The 27,170-nt window shown below is 44.5% G+C and overlaps 1 protein-coding gene across 1 annotated transcript in view; it reads right to left on the minus strand.

The window, feature by feature from the left end:
• The window catches only part of COP1 (COP1 E3 ubiquitin ligase), a 478,504-nt gene that overhangs the window by 256,545 nt on the left and 194,789 nt on the right, over positions 1–27,170 (minus strand). The window contains exons 13-14 of the mRNA XM_030205657.1: positions 21,007–21,115; positions 1,435–1,516 (exon numbers count right to left, since the gene is read on the minus strand). Of these exons, the coding sequence (XP_030061517.1) occupies positions 1,435–1,516; positions 21,007–21,115 (191 nt within the window). The remainder of the gene's footprint in view (positions 1–1,434; positions 1,517–21,006; positions 21,116–27,170) is intronic.

Here is a 27,170-nt window from a genome sequence, read left to right on the forward strand (position 1 = left end):
TTATCAGGAATTGGGGGGGGGGGGGGGGGGGGGGGGGGCAGGGACATATAGCATATGGCTTTTTATGCCTTTGCAATCTTTCCTCTATGGTTTCCTTCTTTAATTTCTTTATTTTTCTCTCTTATCCGAATTTAGCTGACATTTGGTGACTGTAAATTGTTTAAATAAGAAACTAATAAGCTTTATATCAAATATTTGATAAACTTGAAACTTCTGCTCACTCTCCTTTCCATTCTCCCTAGTTAGGAGCAGCAGTCACCATGGGGCCTGCATATGGATATATGTTATCAGACCTCCAATATATCTGGTCTAATAGGAAGCCCATGTAGGAGGAGGGGTGCTGCTCATGCCTCATACTGATTGCCAACTGAGGGACAGGGTAGAGGTTCAAAGGAAGAGAAATAGACTAGATCCATGAGGCAAACAGAACCCAAAATGGGGTCACAATCCAAGGTTTGGCAACCACTGCCCTACATATATTTATAAATAAGTAGAAAAAATACAAATTCTTAGTTAGAAGATCTGCATCAAAGGTTCCCTATTATAGACAAAAATATAACATTTTGATTTAACTTATGAAACCCTTTTGGTATATAAAATTAGGGCTCAATGGAATGCCTGCCTTCCTCCTTCTGCAGCCACAAGAAACCATGGAGTGGGACTGCCTTCCTCCTCACCTACCTGACACTGGGGAGCTAAGGAAAGTCTTGCTAAAATGATGGATTATCATTTTTTCTGTAATGCTATTATGCTATGAAGGTTAAGATATGCTATGAATACACTTGCACATCATGGTGACTTTGGAAGCCCCAGCTCCTTCAGTCACCCACACACAACAATGGAAAGCTGCCTGAGGAGTACTTGTAACAACTTTTTTGGCAGTTTTCCATTCAGAGAGAGAAGGAATCAAACCAACTTATTATACCGATCTTCTATACAATGTTTACCATGATGCAAAAGTGCATTCACAGCGCACTTAGAGCATTACAGTACACCCAGTACCCAGCCAGCCATGGATTTACAATAAATCCTTTTATAATAGTCAAAGAATTTGGGAAAATAAAAACTTGGGTTTGTGTATCTTAACTTCTCCTAGTAAAATCTGACTGCTCTTGAACGCTGACTGACACAACTGTACAGAAATAACCTTAATTATCTTCAGAAGTAGCAGCTATCGTACAGGCTTCATAAAGAGCACTTAACCCTGTGTTTAAACATAAGGGTCAATTCCTTGTTCATTTTGCCCCAGTATGCTGAATGTGATCATAGCGATGAGGATACCATATTAAAATGGCAACAGTTAAAACTTTGAGCAAAGATAGTAGTATTTTTAGTCAGCAAAAGGAAAGCTACATGGACATATATATTTAAGATATGAATATTATAATAGATCACAATATAAAAAGGTGCTCTTGGATATAAAATCTAGCCAACCTTTTGCATCATCTGATCCTGAAGCTAGAAGTTTGGGGTCCATTAAGTTAAAATCAACACTCCAACACCTTTTTTCATGCTCCTGTATATAAAGGAAAGGCAATAGTGAGTCACAAAACAGTGCAAACGTGTAACCCAGAAAAATGTATAAACTTCAGGTTAATTGAATTCTTATAATTCTTTAACTCGATTGTTGGGAAGAACAAATTAAACTAAGCTAGCAAAACATTTACTAAGTACAATTTAAAATTGTTGCTAATAGATACAAATTGGGCAATTATTTTCATAATCTCACCCACTCTGGGGCCAGTGAATTAAGCTGTGCACTTAAACCAAGTGATGAACCTCAGAGAACAGTTTCCTATTGCACACACAAAAAATAAAATTCCACCCGATAAAGTAACCAAATCGTATGCAAATAATTTGCACATAAGCAATGTGCACAAACATGGAAAGCATGCTAATCACCACAGAAACAAGTACAAACATACAAGTCCAACTCCCCTCCCTACACACACACACACTTATATCAGCATCTGGAGTTGCATGTCCATATAAATGTATGGAATACTATTTTGCATATAAATATTATTGCATGGCATCATTTAAATGTCTGCAACTCAGCACTTTACTTCACAGCTGCAGCACCTCACCCTCAGCCCTGCATTTGGGGATGGGATCACCTCATCTCCTTATCCCCCCATGCTCTTTTTGACTCATTCCATTCTAGGAAAAAAAAAGGAAGAGATTGTGGGTTCCTTCATGCTTTGCACAAAAAAAGAAACTGCTGTGAAATCCTAACACTAGCAAAGAACAAACTAACTCTTTACTCCTCCCCAAACATTAAAGCATCAGCATTAGAAAAGTGTGTGCTTGTCCTTCAGGCCACTTCTTTGCATCCAAGTTTAATAGCTGATATGTTTATTAACACTGGATTTAAATTTACAGTGCACTGATAAGAAAACTGTACAAAGACACACATATGTCAGACATACTAATGCAGAACCCATGGTAAGCCTCCTGCATGTTATTACTTCAGGCACCTCTGTATATTAATATCAAAACCGAAAAAGTTACATAAGCAGAAAAGGGCAGAAAATCCTGAAGCAAAGTTTCTGAACTTTTGTGGTTACTTACGTGCCACATTTGTATAAACTTTAATTCTTTTGTATGTTAAATAAACATTTTATTTAACAAAAAGAGATTTTTCAACCTTGCTCTATGTCTGTATAATTAATATAGAAGGATTCATAAAAGCCTGCGATAAACACAGAGGATCCTTATATGTGAAAACCAGGAATCAAGCAGAGATCCATAGCAGAACACGAAAAATAGGCAGGTGCAAGGGATCTCTAAGGGACAGGAACAGATGGTATGGATGAGCAGACTGGATAGGCCAAATGGTCTTTATCTGCTTTCATTTTCTCCGTTTCTTTTATGGATATCTTGAAAACCCAACTGGCTGTGGGATACCCATGACAAGTTTAGAAAACCCTGAACTATACCATATTTAATAGATTGATAAGGCAAGACTTCCCCTTGCTAAAACCTGTTGTCTCTTCCCCATTAAGGTGGTATATAGCAAACATAAGCAAAAGGAAAAGATGCCAACCACACTGTCACTAATTTTGTATTTCAGCATAGTTTCTACCATTTTGTCTGACATCAGTCACGCTCACTGCTAATTTCACAAACAAGTCATATTGCTAAATTCTTGTGAAAATAAGTGGCAAACCAATTGACTTTCTTTAACCTTGATGTAGTTTCTTGTATTATTTTTATTTATTGTATGTTTTATCTGTACCCACCCCTCTAGAACTTTTAGATAGTGCGGGTTATATAAATTTAAAATAAATAGATTAACCAACCGTGGAACCCTTTTAGGTTTTAAATATTTTATTGATGTTAGCAAAAAGAACATCAGTCCAAAGACACGTTACAAGAAAGTGCCAGCTAACATTTTAAACCCCATGTACCAAACACAAGGAAAAACCTCCCCACCACCTCAAATAACCATCCCACCCTCATCATCCCAAAACAGCCCTCCCCCCCCCCCAAAAAAAAAAAAAAAAAACCCAGAAGCAACAAAAAGGAAAATTACAATTGATTAACAACAACTACGAGCTCGATGGGGCACAGATTGTAAATAAGGCTCCCAAATGTCTAAAAAATCTCTTTATTCGCCTACAAGAACCTTTAGCATGCCAGGCTTCTAAAGACATATAGGAGTGGAGTGCATTTCTCCAGTGCCAGAATGTGGGCAGGGAAGCTGAAGTCCAACATTGCAAAATACATTTTTGGCAAATAAGACCAGCTTTAGCCAGGAAGGGATGAACCTCTCTGGCTGAAAGGCCAAGAACCAAAGAAATCTGCCAAATAACATATCGGCTGGGGCAAGGCGGAAAGGCCGCCCAAATATAGTACCTAAGTAATTAACCACTTAGGACCACAAAGTTTGTATGGCTGGACAACTCCAGAAAACATGCGCAAACGTGCCCACCATAGGTCTGACATTTCAGACAACAAGGGGACAGCAAAAGGCTGTCATGATACGCACGATGCGTTTGCCAAAACCTTAGCCAGCAGCTTAGTGGTGTCCTTACCTGGCTTCATTAAAACAACAATATGCACCAGACCAAGTATACCCGGCTGAGACTCAATAGCAGCATTAAAATAGGCTGCCAAGGGTCAAAGAATATGCTCTCCCAGAAGCTTATAAAATTCCAACTGAAGTCTGTCGGGCCAGGAGCCTTACCAAGTGCACACTGCCGAATGGCCAAACACACCCCCTCCTCCGCAAGAAGGGCATTCAACCTCTGACGATCCTGATCTGAGAAAGAAGACAGGTTACAATCAGCCAAGTAAGCCTGACTATCCAGATCAACCTCCCCATCTGCAGTATACAGAGATAAAAAAAAAAGTGTAACACTCAAGCAATTTCGATATCAGAATTAAGAATACTAGTGCCATCTCACAGGGAAGCCACCCGCATTGGCCCCTGTCACTGATGCACCAACCGAGCTAAAAGTTGTCCCAGTTTATGACTAAAACAATACAATTGATACTGGCAATATTTAGCAGATTTAACCTCTCGATGATGCAACAGCTCATTCAGAGACATCTGAGTGGTCAGTAGCTGAGTTTTGAGGTGAGCGGTAGGGTGAACTCCGCAAGCTCGATGCAAACGCTGCAAAGCGAACTCTAAACAAAGAATTTCCCTATCCCGAGCCCTCCATTTGTTGCAAGCGTAGGCAATGAAATCGCCAAGTAGGACTGCCTTAGCAGTCTCCCAAAACAGACAAGGATAAGACTCGTGAGCAGCATTATGGTGTTCGTAATCTCACCATATATTAAGTAGAAAATCTCCAAATGACAGATCCATGTACAGGTACAAAGGAAACACTAACCAGCACCGAACCCCCTGTCGGAGCCCAGGTCCAAAGTAACCCACACCATAGCATGATCCGAGATCAATGGGCCCTAGAAAATAGAAAGCGTGACATTAAGAGCTAGTCAAAACGAGAGCGAGTACCGTGGGCTCTCTTTAGATGAGTGAAATCATGCAAAAGACGGTGAAGGACCTTCCAAGCATCAAGCTTATCAAGAACATCACAGAGAAGAGGAACCCCCTTAGAGGGATCAACTGACTCAGAATGAAGATTAAAGGTCTTGTCCAGGGTAGAGTCTGCCACCCAGTTACAGTCCTCTCCCACAATTAGAGGCACCCTCAAAATACCAGCAAAAATTTATGAAGCACCCTCAAAATACCTGCAAAAAAGGATTTACTATGTACATTAAGGGCATATAGATTACACAGCACAAAAGGGCTACCCTCAATAATAACCAGAGAATAACATAATGACCTGTAAAATCAGTAGCCACCTGCAAAACATCCACCATAAGGCCCTTCCGAAAAAGGATAATAATCCCCACTTTCTTAGCAACTGCAGGGGACTCAATATATCTGGCCACCCACCAGTGCTTAAGTTTAGCACGCTCAGACACATCCAAGTGTGTCTCCTGAAGGAAGGCTACAAAGATACCTGCTTCCTGTTCAAAGCCTGAAGTATTTTCTGACGTTTTAATGCGAGATGATATTTCCCCTGCATTCGAGAAGATACAACTGAAGGTCAGGATCCAAAAACACCAAAAAACATACAAAATACATGTTTATAACCACAAGTGCTGAACTCAGGTCCTCGATCTGAGCCAGCCCAGCCTCCAGCCTCGGTTCAAGACCCAAGTATATCAGTACCAGTCCCCAAAACAAAAACAACATAACTCAAATGCCCAACCAACCCATCATGCCTCGAAACACCCACCACCAACTATTCTGTACATCAAACCCTCCAAACCCACCCTGCTCCCCAATTAGCAGCATCCCAAAGTCAAACATGCAGTCTCCCCCAATCAAAACTATTCCAAAAAGCATTACGAAAGTTTAAGTGAATGCAGGAGTCTGCTCCACTGAAACAGTCTCAGTCATCATGTAAAGTAGAGCAGCCAGCAGCTGGAAACACATCCGAGGCACTATCATGCACCCCCGAAGAGAAAGCTACTGCAGAAGAGTCAGTCCTAGCAGCCAAACCAGCCTCCCAGACTAAAGATGAGTCAGCGCATTCCAGAGTAGGTACAGATCCCAGCTGAGGATGAGAAGGACAAGCCTCCAAGGGCTGATCAAGACGAGCAACACTCGCAGTCCTACGAGGAGGAAGATTTCTACGACCGAAGTCAAAGGAAGAGAGAGAAGAACCTCCAGGTCCAACTCCGGAAGTCGTCAAAGCATGAAGCATGGCTTTGGCCTCCTCCTTTGGGGTAGAAAGAAACTTCTAGCAATGAGCTGGGTACCATAATCTGACGGTAGCCCTTGTTCTCAAAATCTTGTTTCTACCACCACATTTCACATCGCTTCTGCACCGTATCCAAACTTACATCAGGAAAAACACAAACAGGATAGTTCCCGTTTATGTTTGGCACAAACCAAGTCTAACTCTGTGTAAAGGAGCAATTTCACAATCAAAACTCGTGGCGGTAAAACAGGTGCAAAGCAGACATTGCACATAGGTAAGAGCCGGCTCCTCCCCAATTTAACATATTTATAAATGACCTAGAGATGGGAGTAACCAGTGAGGTAATTAAATTTCATTTCACAAAGTTATTCAAAGTCGTTAAATCGTGGGAGGATTGTGAAAAATTACAAGAGGACCTTACGAGACTGGGCGGCTAAATGGCAGCTGACGTTTAATGTGAGCAAGTGCAAAGTGATGCATGTGAGAAAGAGGAACCCGAATTATAGATATGTCATGCAAGGTTGCACGTTAGGAGTCACAGACCAAGAAAGGGATCTAGGTGTCGTCGTTGATAATATGTTGAAACCTTCTGCTGTGTGCTGCTGCGGCTAAGAAAGCAAATAGAATGTTAGGTATTAGGAAAGGAATGGAAAACAAAAATGAGGACGTTATAATGCCTTTATATCGCTCCACGGTTTGACCGCACCTCGAATATTGTGTTCAATTCTGGTCGCTGCATTCAAAAAAGATATAGTGGAATTAGAAAAGGTGCTGAGAACGGTGACGAAAATGATAAAGGGGATGGGACGACTTCCCTAGGAGAAAAAGCTAAATCAGCTAGGGCTCTTCAGCTTAGAGAAAAGGCGGCTGAGGGGAGATAAGTACATAAGTACATAAGTAGTGCCATACTGGGAAAGACCAAAGGTCCATCTAGCCCAGCATCCTGTCACCGACAGTGGCCAATCCAGGTCAAGGGCACCTGGCACGCTCCCCAAACATAAAAACATTCCAGACAAGTTATACCTAAAAATGCGGAATTTTTCCAAGTCCATTTAATAGCGGTCTATGGACTTGTCCTTTAGGAATCTATCTAACCCCTTTTTAAACTCCGTCAAGCTAACCGCCCGTACCACGTTCTCCGGCAACGAATTCCAGAGTCTAATTACACGTTGGGTGAAGAAAAATTTTCTCCGATTCGTTTTAAATTTACCACACTGTAGCTTCAACTCATGCCCTCTAGTCCTAGTATTTTTGGATAGCGTGAACAGTCACTTCACATCCACCCGATCCATTCCACTCATTATTTTATACACTTCTATCATATCTCCCCTCAGCCGTCTCTTCTCCAAGCTGAAAAGCCCTAGCCTTCTCAGCCTCTCTTCGTAGGAAAGTCGTCCCATCCCCACTATCATTTTCGTCGCCCTTCGCTGTACCTTTTCCAATTCTACTATATCTTTTTTGAGATACGGAGACCAGTACTGATAGAGGTCTATAAAATAATGAATGGAGTGGAATGGGTAGATGTGACGCGTCTGTTTACGCTTTCCAAAAATACTAGGACTAGGGGGCATGCGATGAAGCTACAATGTAGTAAATTTAAAATGAATCTGAAAAACGTTTTCTTCACTCAACGTGTAATTAAACTCTGGAATTCGTTGCCAGGGAATGTGGTAGAAGCGGTTAGCTTAGCAGAGTTTAAAAAAAGGTTTGGACAGCTTCCTAAAGGAAAAGTCCATAGACCATTATTAAATGGACTTGGGAAAATCCACTATTTCTAGGATAAGCAGTATAAATTGTTTTGTACTTTTTTGGGATCTTGCCAGGAATTCATGACCGGGATTGGCCACTGTTGGAAACAGTATGCTGGGCTTGATGGACCTTTGGTCTTTCCCAGTATGGCAATACTTATGTACTTCTCTCTACCCTTGTGCCCCTCATGCACTCCTATAATGCGCAAGTTAGATCTGCACTGGTAATTCTCCAACTGGTCACTCAAATCCTCCAGTTGAGAAGCAAGCTGGGCACATTCCTGTCAATTCTCCACCTGATCATCTGCAAGCTCTGCCACTGTCGTCGCCACAGCTTCCAAACCACGTGGTCAGGTCCAGGAGCTTGTGCCATTACCAAATCTGCAATGTCCTCTTTAAGTGCCCGCCCGTATTTCACTAAGAATAGTCGCCCAAGAGGGCTCAGAATCTGATGGATCCAAAGGAAGAGGTGCAGAGTCCCTGCTACCTCCTGGCGAACTGCTAGCACATGAGGCTCCACCATCTTTGGTAACCCGAGAGGCCTTTGCTGCATAAAGGTCTTTAATAGTAGTAGGGGCTTTGCTCTTCGAAACTTTCGGCGTAAATCAAAGAACACCAAAAGATTGCAGCATTAGACAGCAACAAAAGGGACCACCAGCTCCAGGAATCGCCACATTACACAAAAATGGGGAAGAGCACAGCAAAGCCTCCTAAGGCACATCGACCCGTATGAGCACCAACTGGAAGTCCCGTGGAACCCAATTAAAAAATTACCATTACACAAGCCACATTAGCTAGGTGCATTAGTTGATAAATAAGTTAGATTATTAAAACTGGGTCTGCCATTTTATATTTATGTTTTCAGGAAGCTAACCTTCACCGCATTCTCCGGCAACGAATTCCAGAGTTTAATTATGTGTTGGGTGAAGAAAAATTTTCTCCAATTTGTTTTAAATTTATTACACTGTAGTTTCATTGCATGCCCCCTAGTCCTAGTATTTTTGGAAAGCGTGAACAGATGCTTCACATCCACCTGTTCCACTCCACTCATTATTTTATATGCCTCTATCATGTGCCCCCCTCAGCCGTCTCTTCTCCAAGCTGAAAAGCCCTAGCCTCCTTAGTCTTTCTTCATAGGGAAGTTGTCCCATTCCCGCTATCATTTTAGTCGCCCTTCGCTTCACCTTTTCCAATTCTACTATATCTTTCTTGAGATGCGGCAACCAGAATTGAACACAATACTCAAGGTGCGGTCGCACCATGAAGCGATACAACGGCATTATAACATCCTCACACCTCTTTTCCATACCTTTCCATAGCAAATTTTTTTTCGGTATATTAAAAGCAGGAAGCCGGCAAAAGAATTGGTTGGGCCGCTGGATGACCGAGGGGTAAAAGGGGCGATCAAGGAAGATAAAGACGTAGCGGAGAGATTGAATGAATTCTTTGCTTCGGTCTTCACCGAGGAAGATTTGGGTGGGATACTGGTCGGAAATGGTATTTCAAGCGGACGAGTCAGAGAAACTTACTGACTTCACGGTAAACCTGGAGGACATAATGGGGCAGTTCAGCAAACTGAAGAGTAGCAAATCTCCTGGACCGGATGGTATTCATCCTAGAGTACTGATAGAACTGAAAAATGAGCTTGCGGAGCTACTGTTAGTGATATGTAATTTATCCTTAAAATCAAGCGTGGTACCGGAAGATTGGAGGGTGGCCATTGTAAAGCCGATTTTTTAAAAAGGTTCTAGGGGAGATCCGGGAAATTATAGACCGGTGAGTCTGACGTCGGTGCCGGGGAAAATGGTAGAGGCTACTATAAATAAATAAAATTACAGAGCACATCCAAGGACATGGATTACTGAGACCAAGTCAGCACGGCTTTAGTGTGGGGAAATCTTGCCTGACCAATTTACTTCAATTCTTTGAAGGAGTAAACAAACATGTGGACAAAGGGGAGCCGGTTGATATTGTGTATCTGGATTTTCAAAAGACATTTGACAAGGTACCTCATGAAAGGCTACAGAAGAAATTGGAGGGTCATGGGATAGGAGGAAATGTCCTATTGTGGATTAAAAACTGGTTGAAGGATAGGAAACAGAGAGTGGGGTTAAATGGGCAGTATTCACAATGGAGAAGGGTAGTTAGTGGGGTTCCTCAGGGGTAATTATGATTCGGATTATTCTTCTCAACGTGTACCACTTTGCATTTGTCCACATGAAATTTCATCTTCTATTTGGATGTCCAAGAATGTCAGGAATTATTAGGAAAAGATGGTGAATAAGACCGAAAATACTATAATAGCTTTGTATCACTCCATGGTACGACCACACTTATTTATATTCAGCTCTGGTTGCCATATCTCAAACAAAGATATAGCGGAATTAGAAAAGGTTCAAAGAAGAGCGATCAAAATGATAAAGGGGATGGAACTCTTCTCATATGAGGAAAGGCTAAAGAGGTTTGGGCTCTTCCGCTTGGAAAAGAGATGGATGAGGGGAGATATGATTGAGATCTACAAAATCCTGAGTGGTGTAGAACAAGTAGAAATAAATCATTTTTTTTTTACTTATGCCAAAAGTACAAAGACTAGGGAACACAAGGACATTACATGGAAATACATTTTAAAAAAAATAGGAGGAAATATTTTTTCACTCAACGAATAGCTAAGCTCTGGAAATCTTTGCCACAGGATGTGGTAACAGCGGTTAGTGTATCTGGGTTTAAGACAGACACGGCACGCAACTGCTTGAACTGGGATTTGTAGTATAGTGTGTTGCAACGATTTGGGTTTCTTGGCCACGGTTTGGAAAACAGGATACTAGGCTAGATGGACCACTGGTCTGACTCAGTATGGCTACTCTTATGTTCTTATGTTATGTACGGCAAGATAGTGAACGAGACAGCTTAAGGATTTATGGATTGTGAACTTTGTTACAAACTTTAAGAAAAAGCGAATGCTACATACCTGTAGAAGGTATTCTCCGAGGACAGCAGGCTGATTGTTCTCACTGATGGGTGACGTCCACGGCAGCCCCTCCAATCGGAATCTTCACTAGCAAAATCCTTTGCTAGCCCTCGCGCGCCGATGCGCACCACGCATGCGCGGCCGTCTTCCTGCCCGAAACCGGCTCGTGCCGGCCAGTCTAATATGTAGCAAGACAAAGAGAAGGGAAGACACAACTCCAAAAGAGGAGGCGGGCGGGTTTGTGAGAACAATCAGCCTGCTGTCCTCGGAGAATACCTTCTACAGGTATGTAGCATTCGCTTTCTCAGAGGACAAGCAGGCTGCTTGTTCTCACTGATGGGGTATCCCTAGCCCCCAGGCTCACTCAAAACAACAACCATGGTCAATTGGGCCTCGCAACGGCGAGGACATAACTGAGATTGACCTAACAATTTATCCAACTAACTGAGAGTGCAGCCAGGAACAGAATAAACATGGGCCTAGGGGGGTGGAGTTGGATTCTAAACCCCGAACATATTCTGAAGCACTGACTGCCCGAACCGACTGTCGCGTCGGGTATCCTGCTGCAGGCAGTAATGAGATGTAAATGTGTGGACAGATGACCACGTCGCAGCTTTGCAAATCTCTTCAATAGTGGCTGACTTCAAGTGGGCCACTGACGCTGCCATGGCTCTAACATTATGAGCCGTCACATGACTCTCAACAGCCAGCCCAGCCTGGGTGTAAGTGAAGGAAATGCAATCTGCTAGCCAATTGGATATGGTGCGTTTCCCCACAGCCACTTCCCTCCTGTTGGGATCAAAAGAAAAACAATTGGGCGGACTGTCTGTTGGGCTGTGTCCGCTCCAGATAGAAGGCCAATGCTCTCTTGCAGTCCAATGTGTGCAGCTGACGTTCAGCAGGGCAGGAATGAGGACGGGGAAAGAATGTTGGCAAGACAATTGACTGGTTCAGATGGAACTCCGACACAACCTTTGGCAAGAACTTAGGGTGAGTGCGGAGGACTACTCTGTTATGATGAAATTTGGTGTAAGGGGCCTGGGCTACCAGGGCCTGAAGCTCACTGACTCTACGAGGTGAAGTAACTGCCACCAAGAAAATGACCTTCCAGGTCAAGTACTTCAGATGGCAGGAGTCCAGTGGCTCAAAAGGAGGTTTCATCAGCTGGGAGAGAACGACATTGAGATCCCATGACACTGTAGGAGGTTTGACGGAGGGCTTTGACAAAAGCAAACCTCTCATGAAGCGAACAACTAAAGGCTGTCCTGAGATCGGCTTACCTTCCACACGGTAATGGTATGCACTGATTGCACTAAGGTGAACCCTTACAGAGTTGGTCTTGAGACCAGACTCAGACAAGTGCAGAAGGTATTCAAGCAGGGTCTGTGTAGGACAGGAGCGAGGATCTAAGGTCTTGCTGTCACACCAGACAGCAAACCTCCTCCATAAAAAGAAGTAACTCCTCTTGGTGGAATCTTTTCTGGAAGCAAGCAAGACACGGGAGACACCCTCTGACAGACTCAAAGAGGCAAAGTCTATGCTCTCAACATCCAGGTCGTGAGAGCCAGGGACCGGAGGCTGGGATGCAGAAGCTCCCCTTCGTTCTGTGTGATGAGGGTCGGAAAACACTCCAATCTCCACGGTTCTTCGGAGGATAACTCCAGAAGAAGAGGGAACCAGATCTGACGAGGCCAAAAGGGAGCAATCAGAATCATGGTGCCTCGGTCTTGCTTGAGTTTCAACAAAGTCTTCCCGACCAGAGGTATGGGAGGATAAGCATACAGTAGACCTTCCCCCCAGTCCAGGAGGAAGGCATCCGATGCCAGTCTGCTGTGGGCCTGAAGCCTGGAACAGAACTGAGGGACCTTGTGGTTGGCTCGAGATGCGAAGAGATCTACCAAGGGGGTGCCCCACGCTTGGAAGATCTGTCGCACCACTCGGGAGTTGAGCGACCACTCGTGAGGTTGCATGATCCTGCTCAACCTGTCGGCCAGACTGTTGTTTACGCCTGCCAGGTATGTGGCTTGGAGCACCATGCCGTGACGACGAGCCCAGAGCCACATGCTGACGCCTTCCTGACACAGGGGGCGAGATCCGGTGCCCCCCTGCTTGTTGATGTAATACATGGCAACCTGGTTGTCTGTCTGAATTTGGATAATTTGGTGGGACAGCCGATCTCTGAAAGCCTTCAGAGCGTTCCAGACCGCTCGCAACTCCAGAAGATTGATCTGCAGATCGCGTTCCTGGAGGGACCAGCTTCCTTGGGTGTGAAGCCCATCGACATGAGCTCCCCACCCCAGGAGAGACGCATCCGTAGTCAGCACTTTTTGTGGCTGAGGAATTTGGAAAGGACGCCCCAGAGTCAAATTGGACCAAATTGTCCACCAATACAGGGATTTGAGAAAACTCGTGGACAGGTGGATCACGTCTTCTAGATCCCCAGCAGCCTGAAACCACTGGGAAGCTAGGGTCCATTGAGCAGATCTCATGTGAAGGCGGGCCATGGGAGTCACATGAACTGTGGAGGCCATGTGGCCCAGCAATCTCAACATCTGCCGAGCTGTGATCTGCTGGGACGCTCGCACCCGCGAGACGAGGGACAACAAGTTGTTGGCTCTCGCCTCTGGGAGATACGCACGAGCCGTCCGAGAATCCAGCAGAGCTCCTATGAATTCGAGTCTCTGCACTGGGAGAAGATGGGACTTTGGATAATTTATCACAAACCCCAATAGCTCCAGGAGGCGAATAGTCATCTGCATGGACTGTAGAGCTCCTGCCTCGGATGTGTTCTTTACCAGCCAATCGTCGAGATAAGGGAACACATGCACTCCCAGTCTGCGAAGTGCCGCTGCTACCACAGCTAAGCACTTCGTGAACACTCTGGGCGCAGAGGCGAGCCCAAAGGGTAGCACACAGTACTGGAAGTGACGTGTGCCCAGCTGAAATCGCAGATACTGTCTGTGAGCTGGCAGTATCGGGATGTGCGTGTAGGCATCCTTCAAGTCCAGAGAGCATAGCCAATCTTTTTCCTGAATCATGGGGAGAAGGGTGCCCAGGGAAAGCATCCTGAACTTTTCTTTGACCAGATATTTGTTCAGGGCCCTTAGGTCTAGGATGGGACGCATCCCCCCTGTTTTCTTTTCCACAAGGAAGTACCTGGAATAGAATCCCAGCCCTTCTTGCCCGGATGGCACGGGCTCGACCACACTGGCGCTGAGAAGGGCGGAGAGTTCCTCTGCAAGTACCTGCTTGTGCTGGAAGCTGTAAGACTGAGCTCCCGGTGGACAATTTGGAGGTTTTGAGGCCAAATTGAGGGTGTATCCTTGCCGGACTATTTGGAGAACCCACTGATCGGAGGTTATGAGAGGCCACCTTTGGTGAAAAATTTCAACCTCCCTCTGACCGGCAGGTCGCCCGGCACTGACACTTGGATGTCGGCTATGCTCTGCTGGAGCCAGTCAAAAGCTCGTCCCTTGCTTTTGCTGGGGAGCCGAGGGGCCTTGCTGAGGTGCACACTGCTGTCGAGAGCGAGCGCGCTGGGGCTTAGCCTGGGCCGCAGGCTGTGGAGAAGGAGGATTGTACCTACGCTTACCAGAAGAGTAGGGAACAGTCTTCCTTCCCACAAAAAATCGTCTACCTGTAGAGGTAGAAGCTGAAGGCTGCCGGCGGGAGAACTTGTCGAATGCGGTGTCCCACTGGTGGAGCTGCGCTACCACCTGTTCGACTTTCTCTCCAAAAATATTATCCACACGGCAAGGCGAGTCCGCAATCCGCTGCTGGATACTACTCTCCAGGTCGGAGGCACGCAGCCATGAGAGTCTGCGCATCACCACACCTTGAGCAGCGGCCCTGGACGCAACATCAAAGGTGTCATACACCCCTCTGGCCAGGAATTTTCTGCACGCCTTCAGCTGCCTGACCACCTCCTGAAATGGCTTGGCTTGCTCAGGGGGGAGCTTGTCCACCAAGCCCGCCAACTGCTGCACATTGTTCCGCATGTGTATGCTCGTGTAGAGCTGGTAAGACTGTATTTTGGCCACGAGCATAGAAGAATGGTAGGCCTTCCTCCCAAAGGAGTCTAAGGTTCTAGAGTCCTTGCCCGGGGGCGCCGAAGCATGCTCCCTAGAACTCTTAGCCTTCTTTAGGGCCAAATCCACAACTCCAGAGTCATGAGGCAACTGAGTACGCAATCAGCTCTGGGTCCCCATGGATCCGGTACTGGGACTCGATCTTCTTGGGAATGTGGGGATTACTTAATGGCTTGGTCCAGTTCGCCAGCAATGTCTTTTTGAGGACATGATGCATGGGTACTGTGGACGCTTCCTTAGGTGGAGAAGAATAGTGCAGGAGCTCAAACATCTCAGCACTGGGCTCGTCCTCCACAACCACCGGGAAGGGGATGGCCGTAGACATCTCCCGGACAAAGGCCGCAAAAGACAGACTCTCGGGAGGAGAAAGCTGCCTTTCAGGGGAGGGAGTGGGATCAGAAGGTAGGCCATCAGACTCCTCGTCAGAGAAATATCTGATGTCCTCCTCCTCCTCCCACGAGGCCTCACCATCGGTATCAGACAAGTTCATGGACCTGTGTCTGAAGCCGTGCCCGGCTCGACTCCGTGGAACCACGGCCACGGTGGGAGCGTCGAGAGGTAGACTCCCTCGCCCGCACCGGCGAAGCTCCCTCCGCCGACATCGTCGGGGAGCCTTCCTGGGAGGCGACCGCAGTCGGTACCGCAAGCGGCACCAATGTCGGAGACCTCACCCCGGGCAAGGGGCCAGCCGGCGCCTCACTCGACGGTACCGGTGGCGCAAGCACAGTCGGTACCGGAGGGGAAGGGCGCAACAGCTCTCCCAGGATCTCTGGGAGGACGGCCCGGAGACTCTCGTGCAGAGCGGCTGTGGAGAATGACGTGGAAGCCGATGCAGGTGTCGATGTCAGAGTCTGTTCCGGGCGTGGAGGCTGTTCCAGGCTGTCCATAGTGGAGCGCATCGACACCTCTTGAACAGAGGGTGAGCGGTCCTCTCGGTGCCGATGCCTACTGGGTGCCGACTCCCTCGGCGACCCAGAGCTCTCGGTGCCGATACGGGAAGGGGACCGGTGTCGATGCTTCTTCGACTTCTTGGAACAAAGCATGTCACCGGAGCTTCCCGGCACCGACGAGGACGTAGAATCCAGCCGTCGCTTCCTCGGGGCTGAGGCCGAAGAAGGTCGGTCTCGGGGGGGCTGTACCGCAGGAGCCCTCAGGGTAGGGGGAGACCCACCCGCAGGCTCACCGCCACCAGCAGGGGAATGGACAGCCCTCACCTGCACTCCAGTCGAAGCACCACCGTCCGACGACATCAGCAGAAGTGGAGGTCCCGGTACCACCGACGCCGACGCAGCCTTCCGATGTCTCAGCCCCGATGCAGAGGGTCGATGCCTCGATGCAGTCGCGGCCGAGGACGGAGGTCTAGACGCTGTCGACGTCGATGCACTCGATACTCCCGGTGCCGATGCCGACGAAGAGCCCGAGAACAAAACGTTCCACTGGGCCAATCTCGCTACCTGAGTCCGCTTTTGTAAAAGGGCGCACAGACTACAGGCCTGCGGGCGGTGCCCAGCCCCCAGACACTGAAGACACGACGCGTGCCTGTCAGTGAGCGAGATTACCCGGGCGCACTGGGTGCACTTCTTGAAGCCGCTGGGAGACTTCGATGACATGGGCGGAAAAATCACGCCGGCGAGATCAAAACTCGTGATTGCGTAAGGCATCAAAAAGAGGGGGAGAAAAAAATTCGACCCGAGGCCTCAAAAGGGCCTACCCCGAAGACGAAAAGAAACTTACCGGGGCAAAAACTGGAAATAGAGGAAAGGGAAAAAGACCGAAAAGGTCTTCTTCCGAAATCCTTTTTTTTTTTTTGCAAAAAGTCAAGAGAGACGCGCGAGGTCAACTTAAGGGGCGCGAACGGCGTAACACGACCGTACCGAGCGCGGACAAAAGAAGACTGGCCGGCACGAGCCGGTTTCGGCCGGGAAGACGGCCGCGCATGTGCGGTGCGCATCGGCGCGCGAGGGCTAGCAAAGGTTTTTGCTAGTGAAGATTCCGATTGGAGGGGCTGCCGTGGATGTCACCCATCAGTGAGAACAAGCAGCCTGCTTGTCCTCGGAGAATAAGAACATGCATAATGAATGGTCCAATGTAATGAAGATAACCCTGGATATTTACATTTTATATTCATCTTTGGGTCAGATTTCCTGTGTTTTATAATGTTTGAAACCACATCAAATTTAGATAGTGAAAAGGAGACGTTGGAAAAAGTCCAACCACAAGATCAGCTTTGTGCAGTAAAAATAACTTATTTACACAGTTTGGTTATGATACATAAACTGGTGAAGTAGGATAATGAGGGGGGCATAGAATTTGTGACAAAGGTATGGGTGGTAGAGAAGTTTCTAGTAGTTGAGCGACATAAGCAGGTGTGATCAGATGACTGGTTAGTGGGATGTGCTAAGATGGTAAATAGTTTCCAGGTTATTATATAATATGTATTGTATAAATATGAGTGACAGACTAGGGTTCGGGAGGCTTCTTTCTTCCCACAGCAGTGAACTCGCTTGGAGAAAAAGGGCCTCTCTAATCATTTCTTTTCTGTATTTCAGACTTGCAATTGCCTCTGCTTGAGCCACTATTTACTTATCTCCCGAATAAACGTTTCTTTTTATTTCGCTCCTGATTAAGTATTATTTGTCTTATCAGTGTAAGAAATTCAGGGACGTTGCTGCGCGGGGCGAATGTCTAACGTGTGATAATTGTAAGCAGACCTCCACAATACCCACAATAAATATGCATACGATAAATCTGTATGCACTACCTCCACCGTATGCAAATTTATTACATGCTTATTCATTGTGGGTATTCTGAAAACCTGACTGGCTAGGTCTGTCCTGAGTACTGGGTTGAGAACCCCAATAGGGGGCTATGAAAATCATGATTTCTCGATGTAGTCTAACTTTCAAAATGATCTTTGCTATGAGAGAAATAGGAGAAAAATATGTACAGAATATCTCTCTCCCCCCCTCCATACCCACACACTCAGAGGCTAGCTTGCTGTGCAAAACTATCATGGAGCAAAACCAAGAAACTTTCTTATTGGAGTGGCAAAAAGATCTATCAAGGGCGTGCTCTACTCTTGAAAAATCTTATGGGTGAGTTTGTTGTCCAGTGTCCACTCATGATGTCGGAGGACTCTACTCACTTTGCCGGGACATTGTCTTTTTCCACCAGATATGCAACTGATAAACCTGAAAGAAATGGCCCATTTCCACATTTTGACAGTCTTCCAACACAGGAGGTACGTATCTGCCCCTTACTGCTTGTTTAATTCATGGCTTCCTGACTGTCTATTTAAAACAGAATAGACTAGTTGGATAATCAATCTCCCCACTTAGCTCTAGGAAGTTTATCTGCTTACGTTTTTCACAAGCAAATCATATACCCTGGGTGTGGAACCCCTCTAGATAAGCCCCCCCCCCATTACATTCTGAATGTATCTGACATTAGTTGCTTGAATCTAGGGTATTTGAAAGGGAATCCTTTCATCTAAATGGAATATTTGTTCACCAAGACAGTGGGTCCCATTGAGGACTGGTGACATATTTCCCATAGACTCAGTTCAACTGGATAATGTCCACTGAGCTTGTCTTAAACAGAACCATACAATTGGTGTGATGTGAACTGTTGATGCCATGTGGCCCTATATCCTCAATATTTTCCCAACTGATACTTGTCAACTCTCTTGAATGTTCTGTACAATGGATACCAAAGTAGAAATCCTTCCCTGTGGAAGAACAGCTATCGCTTGTAATAGACAAAACTCCAGTAGATATTCAAATGTATATCAAAAAATGAAATATAACAGTAGCATCACGTTGAGAAAGATCTGTTCAACATGTATATATGGAGTTTTGTCTATATTATAACAATTGTTTCACTTTTTCGACAATTTGCTTATGTTAATTTTATAGCTGTCATTGGTATGATTGTTGGTTTCATCCTAATCACTTTGAAAGAGTAGAGCAATTGATTTTTGATGAATTAGCATTATGGGTAACCTAACAGATAAATATCTGATGTCAAGCAACCTGAAAATTATTTCATCATTATGATTTAAGTCTTCCTTGTATAGTTTTGCCCTTTGGATTTTTCATCCCCTGAAGTTTTGAATTGTCCCTCCAATTTTATTTATTTCATATATTTAAATTTCATTTATACAACCACTCCAAAGCTAAGATGTGATCATAATTCTCAGATACTTCTAGTACTTTATGATATATATATATATTTAATTATTATTATTATTGTGTGCCATCTCTGGGAAAAGGTTTAGTTTATTCATTTTAACTAAGCAGACAAACTATCACATACATAATCCAAAACAGATTAATATAATAAAACAATAACAAAACTCCTTTCAGTTCATCTGCTGCAGGGGATAAGTCTCTACATCCAACTGAAGCAAAAAATGTAGCCCTCAATTGTGAAATGCTGCAGAGAATAAATACGTTTTAAGCAGCTTCTTAAACTGAATGGTATCAGTCATCTAACCTAATCTGTACTGGCAAAAAATTCTTAGACATGCAATATAGAAGGTCTTTTGTTGTGTTTCTTCAAAATGGATTTTCTGAAAAGTTGGAATAGATAATAAAGCATCTGCTGATCTCAAAGACCTAGTTCGTTGATAAATCTTAAGAACAGTTCTCAATAGTCAGCTTCAGAACTCAATGCCTTATGAATTAAAAGAACTTTAAAATAACTTTTTCCACAGATAACCAATGAAAATCCCTCAAAATTGGAGAAATATGTTGAAAGCGTGATTGTCCAAGACAAGGCGCTGTATTCTGGACTAAAGTCATCGGAATAAAAAATTAGGTTTTAAAGAATTTTATTAGAGTAAACTATTTGTAATACAACAGTCCAAACCCAATCCTTTTATGTGAAAAAAAAAAAACATGTAAGTTTAAACATTTAACATTTTCAGACTGTTTATGGACATGAAAAATCGGCAACTCTCAACATTCTGGATCCGCTACTTTAGTCACCTTTTCTCAGAGGTGGTTATATATGCATTCTTCTTGTATTTCAATTTTATATTATTTACAAGTGGATTTTTAGGGTTTTTCCTTAATAGTTATATTTTAATTCAAATGTTTATTTGTGCATGTTTGTATTATTTGTGTTTATGATAGACCCCTGATACAGGCGATCCACCGAAACACGACCCACATCAGGCCTGCCAATAAAGTGTGTTTTCCACATCAATTCTTGGGGTTTATTGTGGGTTTTATTTTTTGCCATGCTTCATTCTCCATGCTGATTCCTTCTCTCCTGTTCGTAAAATGAATAGGGAACATAAGAGAATGCTTGTTAACAAAAATCATTCTGGGCGACACTCAATATGTCAGCCATAAAAGGGAAGAGATCATAAAAATAATTTTTTGAGGACCCACCTGTAGGCTTAAACTTTAGCAGTACATTTACTAAGGCGTGTTTAGTGTTTTTAACGTGCCTTTAAAGTTAAGGCGCATTAAACACTAACACGCCAATACATTCCTGTGGAAGTATTAGCGTGTAACGCTTGTCAACCATTAACGTGTGTTAAAAACGCTAACGCGCCTATAGTGCTCCATAGTAAAAACAGCCCTTAATGTTTTAACATGAAATAGCTAATCTGGTTCTTATTCATGCTGACTTGAATATTGCTACATAGGCTATAGGACGTAAGAATGACTCAACAATTAGGCCTAAGGCTAAACCTAATAGTTAACAAAAGAGTAGAACTGACATACTTAAGGAAGGAGGTATAAATAAAGGAAAAATGAATGATTTTCCAGATGAAACTGTTGCGAATAAGAAAAAAATGACTTGCTGGGAAAAGTTAACAGAAAAATAGTTAAGTGGATAAAAGAAATCTGCTAGTAAGAATAAAAATGCTTATGGTATTCTATATGTTATCTAACCAAAGGCTGGAGGAAGACACTGAAATCAAAAGCAGGATGCTGAGAACCGTACAACATATGAAGATATTTTACCTGGTACACCTTTGACCTCTGCCCCGTAAACCCATCCCAAAGGATGACTGTGCCTTCATAGTCACTGCTGGCTAACAGGTTCTTGTGGTAACTACTCCAGCTGATACAGCTTTACAAGAAAGAGAAACACAATCAATGTAACTCTCTGGCTGACTTCTGATTATGCAAATTAAATCATATAACATAAAATGAATCATACTGTATTGTAATAGTTATATAAAGCCAAATATGAGAACCCTAATAAAGTAAAAATTATATCTACAAGAATATTAAGGTATCGTATCTTAGGTTTCAGTAGAGATGCCAGCTGCTAAATTCACTGAATGCCTGGCTTCTGACCTTTGAAACTTATCAAAAGCATATCACAATAACTATGTGAAGGATATTTGAATATATTAAATATAAAAAAAAGATAGTGCAGTGCTTTATGACAAGATATTTTCTTAAATTTCAAGACATTTATTCAAGCTTTATTTCATGTTGCATACTACCTTCATGTACCAGACCTACTGCTTTCTCACAGCTATGTGATTAAGAATTTTAACTATTCTACTGAACAAAAAACAAAAAAGCATCCTCCATAAAAAGACCCTCAATTTGTTTACTCTTAAAAATTATGAGGATAAGCTATAACATGAAAAAGACTCTTCCCAACGCTAGTGAATGTATAGCCAAATACTGTAAATTTGCATTTGAAGACTTGCAGGCAATATTCAAAGTTTGTTTCCAAGGACTTTTACCTGCAGGTTTCAGAAGGCATTCAGAAAGGGGGGGGGGGGGGGGGGGGGGGGCATAAAAAGACCCTCAATTTGTTTACTCTTAAAAATTATAGGGATAAGCTATAACATGAAAAAGACTCTTCCCAATGCTAATGAATGTATAGCCAAATACTGTAAATTTGCATTTGAAGACTTGCAGGCAATATTCAAACTTTGTTTCCAAGGACTTTTACCTGCAGGTTTCAGAAAGCATTCCGAAAGTGGAGGGGGGGGGGGGTAGGCTTAAGGAAGGAAAAATGACTTACCTGATAATTTTCTTTCCTTTAACCGCAGCAGATGAATCCAGAGATCTAGAGCACTGAACTCTGTCTTATAGGACGGTATGCTCCTTGGTTAGTCACTATTTCTCATAACAAAGCAGAAGGAATAAAGAGGCATAACAGATTCCCTTCCTCACAAAGGAGAAACATGAACTTTAGAATACAGCAAAACATTTTACCATCAAATTGAGTCATTATGCTAAACACAGAAATGAACAAACAAGGGGCTGGGGTTCTGGATTCATCCACTGTGGTTAAAGGAAAGAAAATTATCAGTTAAGTCATAATTTCTTTTTCCTTAGTATTTGCAGCAGATGAGTGCAGAGACTTGCGAAACGTAGCAAAGCAGTCCTCATGTAGGGTGGGAATCAGAAACTCCCACCAAGAGCACTGAATGACCGAAAGAAGAGTCTGCTCAAGCCACAACATCCTGATGATAATGTGTGGAAAAAGTATGCCAAGAGTACCAAGCAGCCACTTTACATATGTCTTTGAGGGAAAAAAAAACTCATGATTCCGCCAAACAGCTAGGGCCCTAGCAGAATGTTTTGAAAGAGAAGCCGATAATTGCTTGCCAGAAAGAAGGTTCACAGAGGCAATAGCCTCCTTAATCCAGTGAGAAATAAACACTCTAGACGCTGCATGATCCCGATTCAGTCCTAAAAAAACAGAACAAAAAGATAATCAGACTGCCTGAGCACTGGCAGCTTGCAAATACAGGAGAAGAACTCAACGAACATCAATACAATGGGGCAAGCGAAAATCTGTCTTGCGATTCCCTTCCTTAAAAAGAGCACAAAAAAAAAAAAAAGAGGCTAAGATGAAAAGGAGAACCCCCCCCCCCAGGAAGACTAGAAGGAAAGGTACAAACAGTCACACCAGAATCCAAGAAAGGAGGGAACGGATATCTACCAGACAATGCCTAAAACTCAAACTCTCCCAGCCAAGGCAACAGCTACCAGACTGTCTCAGCGGTTCTAAGTGGAAGCCTTTTTCAGAGCCTACAGAACCACGCTAAGGTTCGACTTGGAACAAGGACAACAAACAGGTGGCCTAAGACAACTAGCCAATTCAAGAAATGAACCACACCTGGAACAGAAGTGAAGAAGGAATCCTGAATCCGACCCCGATAGCAGGTAAGAGCCACCATTTAAACCTTAAAGAATTGTAAACGAGACCCATCTAAGACCATCTTACAAGAAGGTTAACATGCAGCAAAAAGGCCTGAAACAGAGACCATAACTATTCGGAGCACCATGATTCAAAACTCACCAGACAAGAGCATACATGGCTAAAGTTGAGCATTTTAATACCAGAAGAAAAGTTGACATGAAATTGTCAGCATATCATTTCCTTCTCCATTTCAGCCTCTCAAGAGCCGGGCTGTAAGACCAAAGCAGGAGGAATCCTCCATCCAAAGGGGACCCAGAGGGCGACAAACACTTTTCCTACCAGACGAATCAAGCCCGCATACCCCAGGCTTCCTCCAAATGGCCAACCCCCGATGACAAAAGGACTCCATAAAGAATTTGCCCTATTAGATGCCATGGTGAGAGCACCTAAAGCACGGCCGAGTCCAGCCAAGGCTGAAGACCATCTATGCCTTCTGAACCAACCTCCTGTCTTCTGCTGAAGAACCTGGAAACTCTGACAGTGTGACATGTCACCCTGAGATCAATTAAGGGAGTGTACCACCTCCGAGTTACCGGCTGGAAGGTGTCTAGCGCCAGCTCCAATTTCATTGAGTCCAGGAAGTTCCTGCTGCAGAAACCCATGTGCCCATTGAGAGTTTCCACTAGATGGGTGGCTGAAAGCTGCTGCAAATGCTTTTCCACCCTGTGAAATTGAAGGCAAATCTCCACTGCCAGAGGAAGACAGAGTGTCACCCTGCCAGTTGATAGAAGCCTCTGCCATCATGGTGACAGAGAATTCAATCCGGTTTCCCTTCCAGAACAGATTGAAAGGCTTGAAGAGTGGTGTGCACCGACCCAAGTCCCAGCCGATTAGACTGCCCCAGTATTACCATGCGGCTCCATAGATCTCAAGCAATGTGCTGAAGTCAGTGGGCTACCCACCCCATCAGGCTGGTATTGGTAACTACAGCTATCGAAAGAGGAGATGTAACTCGGAGGAGTTTGTTTGGTTGAAACCACCCTGCCACACTGTGCTTCACCAGAGGTCTCCACATAAGATACTGGGACAAAAAGAGACTGTTGGAATGGACGCATGTGAGCTCCATCCCAAGACACCACCAGAGCCCAGCACCTGCACCTGAACATAATCCCAAGCTCAGAGATTCGGAATTCACAAGCAGCAGCAAATTTGCTCTTTAAGCTCGTGTCTTCTCCATTCTGGAAAAGAGACCTGGCCCCAGGTCGCAATGAATCATACTTCCAGAAATTCCGAAGTCTGCGTTGGGTCCAGATGACTTGTGTAGATAACCCAACCTCGAGACTGCAACAGTGCAATGATCCTGGCAGTTACTTGACAACTTGCCTGCTCCTGAATGGCTAGTCATCCAGAGAGGGATGCACTCTGATTCCCTCTTTCCTCGGTAAGACTGCTACCACCACCACAACATTTGGAAAAGGTTCTGGATGACATAGCTAACCCAAATGGCATCACTCAAAACTGAAAGACACCCTAGAATTGCAGGGTGAAGAAAACGTCAGTGCAGGGGCTAGGAACAGGCAAGTAGGCCTCCATGAGATGCAGAACCGCAGGATACACCCTCGGCGGCACAGCTACAGTGACAGGTCTGCTGGTGGAGGACCCACTTCCGCTACCCAGTGGTCGGGACCAGCTCCAGAGACAGCCGGGTATTATGCCTTCCTAACAGCAGGGAATTTAATTCTTCTCTGAATTTAGAGAAAGAAGAGAGGATTCTGTCAATTTGTTCTGGCAGGAATATTAAGTGGGAACAATGTATCAATTAAAAAAAATTTTGTGTGTGCTGGAGAGGGGGTAGAGAAAGGGAATAGAAACATGTGCCGTCAGCATGCCCTACCCCAAGGCTTTAGGCGCCTTCCAGTGTGCTAACCATTCCAGGAGCAGAGTGGCTCAAAGCTAAAAACATTCAAAGCCTCAGCAATAAAGGAAGTTAACAAAACGTTAACAGCTGTAGGAACATCCTCCGCACCAGCCAGAATCTCTCCCTCATCAATGCCCTCAGGAAAAATGGAAGGTAGGGAAGCTGCTGCCAAGCCTGATTCAGACTGAAGGGGAAGTTGGAGAAGCCAAGGAGCTTGCCTCAGAGACAGGTTCCAAAACATCTCCCTTCACTCACAGAATCCAATTGCAGAGGCTAAGGAGCTTGCAAATACCCAGAAACCTTCAACTGTTGCCAAGAGAGAGGCAGAAGACTATGTATGCTGAGGAGACTTTTACAGAACATAGGCTTGATGCACTGACAGAGCATTGGGGAAAATGGCTCCAGAGGCCCAGGAGTTACAATATAGTCGGAAACCTTACCAGCACCTTTATAAGGTCCAGAAATATGCCCAGCTTAAGGCAGCACTGATCCCACAGCCACGGGAACGGAATCAAGCCGATTTAAAATGGCCGCAGGAGCCTGACAATCTAAATCAGAGAACATCAGCTGAAGAGAAGCCGCAACTGTACAGTGTGGGAAGACAACGGTTCACCCACCAAAATGTCCTAGGAACACATTGCTGACAATTCCCCAATGCCGCTCTGGAGTTATTGCAAGGAAAAGGAACTGAAACTGTGAGCAAGCCCAAAGAGGGAAAAAAAACTGAAGGAACACTCACCAAATCTCTGGCCCAGGGTATACTGGTAGCAGCAGTCAACCTCTTCCAGCATCCAAGCAGCCACATAAGCAGGTAAAGCTGCTGTAATCCTTTTTCTCCTTTTAAAAATTGTTTTAAAATTCTGTGAGGAAGGAGAAAAGAGAAAGTGGCAGGATAAAGGTTGGGGGGGGGGGGGGGGGGGACCTGGCACCACTACAGTACCCCCTAAAGCCAGCACCGCTTAGCCTAACCACCCCCAGGCTCTACTGATCCAGGAAACCCAGAACAGGAGCTACAACACAGACGACTCCAGGAACTTGTGACTGACCGTCCACTGCCTGCTGGAGGTAAGAGACAAACTGACTAACTAAGGAGCATACTATCCTATAAGAGAGTTCAGTGCTCTCTATCTCCACTTGTTGGTAGATGGTCACAATCTACCAATCTCTGGATTCATCTGCTTCAGGTGTTAAGGAAGATGAGAATAAAAAGTTCAAACACATGCACAGTTTTAACAGTCAATGACAAATCAATTGCTGAGTTTGTCTCATGGCAAGAAGTTCCTTTTATTTTTGTTTCTACCCCCCCCCCCCCCCCCCCCCAGTGACATAAGAACATCTAGAAGCAACATAAAATAGAGAATAACTGCAAGATCATTCTAGTTGGTCTATTTTTCTCTGCCCACTCCAATACCAAAGACCTTTTCTTATTCAATGCATTACTCTTGTTTTTTCCACAGCAAAAAGTCCTCTGTATTTCCCAGGCTTTCTTGAAATTTCATAGGGATCTGATTCCACACTTACATGCATCCATATTTCCCTTCTAGTGTTACTTAAATGACAAGCTCCTATGCATAAAGACATTTTTTTGTCTATTGTTAATTATGAATTCACAGTTCTAGTTTTCAATATGACACAAATACTGAGTTATCTTAGTATTCTAAAATAAATAGTCATGAGAAGGGGTTCTCAGTCCAGTCCTTGGGATATAACTGTCAAGTCAGGTTTTCAGAATATCCACAATGAATATGTATGATGAAATAGGCCCGCATACAATGAAGGCAGTGCATGCAAATTTATCTCCTGCATATTCATTGTGGATATCTTGAAAACCAGACTGACTTAGTGGGTCCTAAGGATCTGGTTGAGAACCCCCTGGTGAGGAGAGATGAAAACTGTAGATAGGAACAAGAATAAATGCAGGGGAAGATCATTCTGTAACTTAGGGCCAAGGTAACCGAAAGCAGAGTCACAGGTGGTGGATAGTCATATAAGCAGTGACGGCCCTACCATTAGGCCAACTGAGACGGGGGTCTCAGGCAGTACTCTCCACCAAGCGGCACTCTCCCCTTCCCTCCTCAACCTTCTTCCCCATGC

This window comes from Microcaecilia unicolor, chromosome 6, assembly GCF_901765095.1.
Source record: "Microcaecilia unicolor chromosome 6, aMicUni1.1, whole genome shotgun sequence".
Classification (NCBI taxonomy): domain Eukaryota; kingdom Metazoa; phylum Chordata; class Amphibia; order Gymnophiona; family Siphonopidae; genus Microcaecilia; species Microcaecilia unicolor.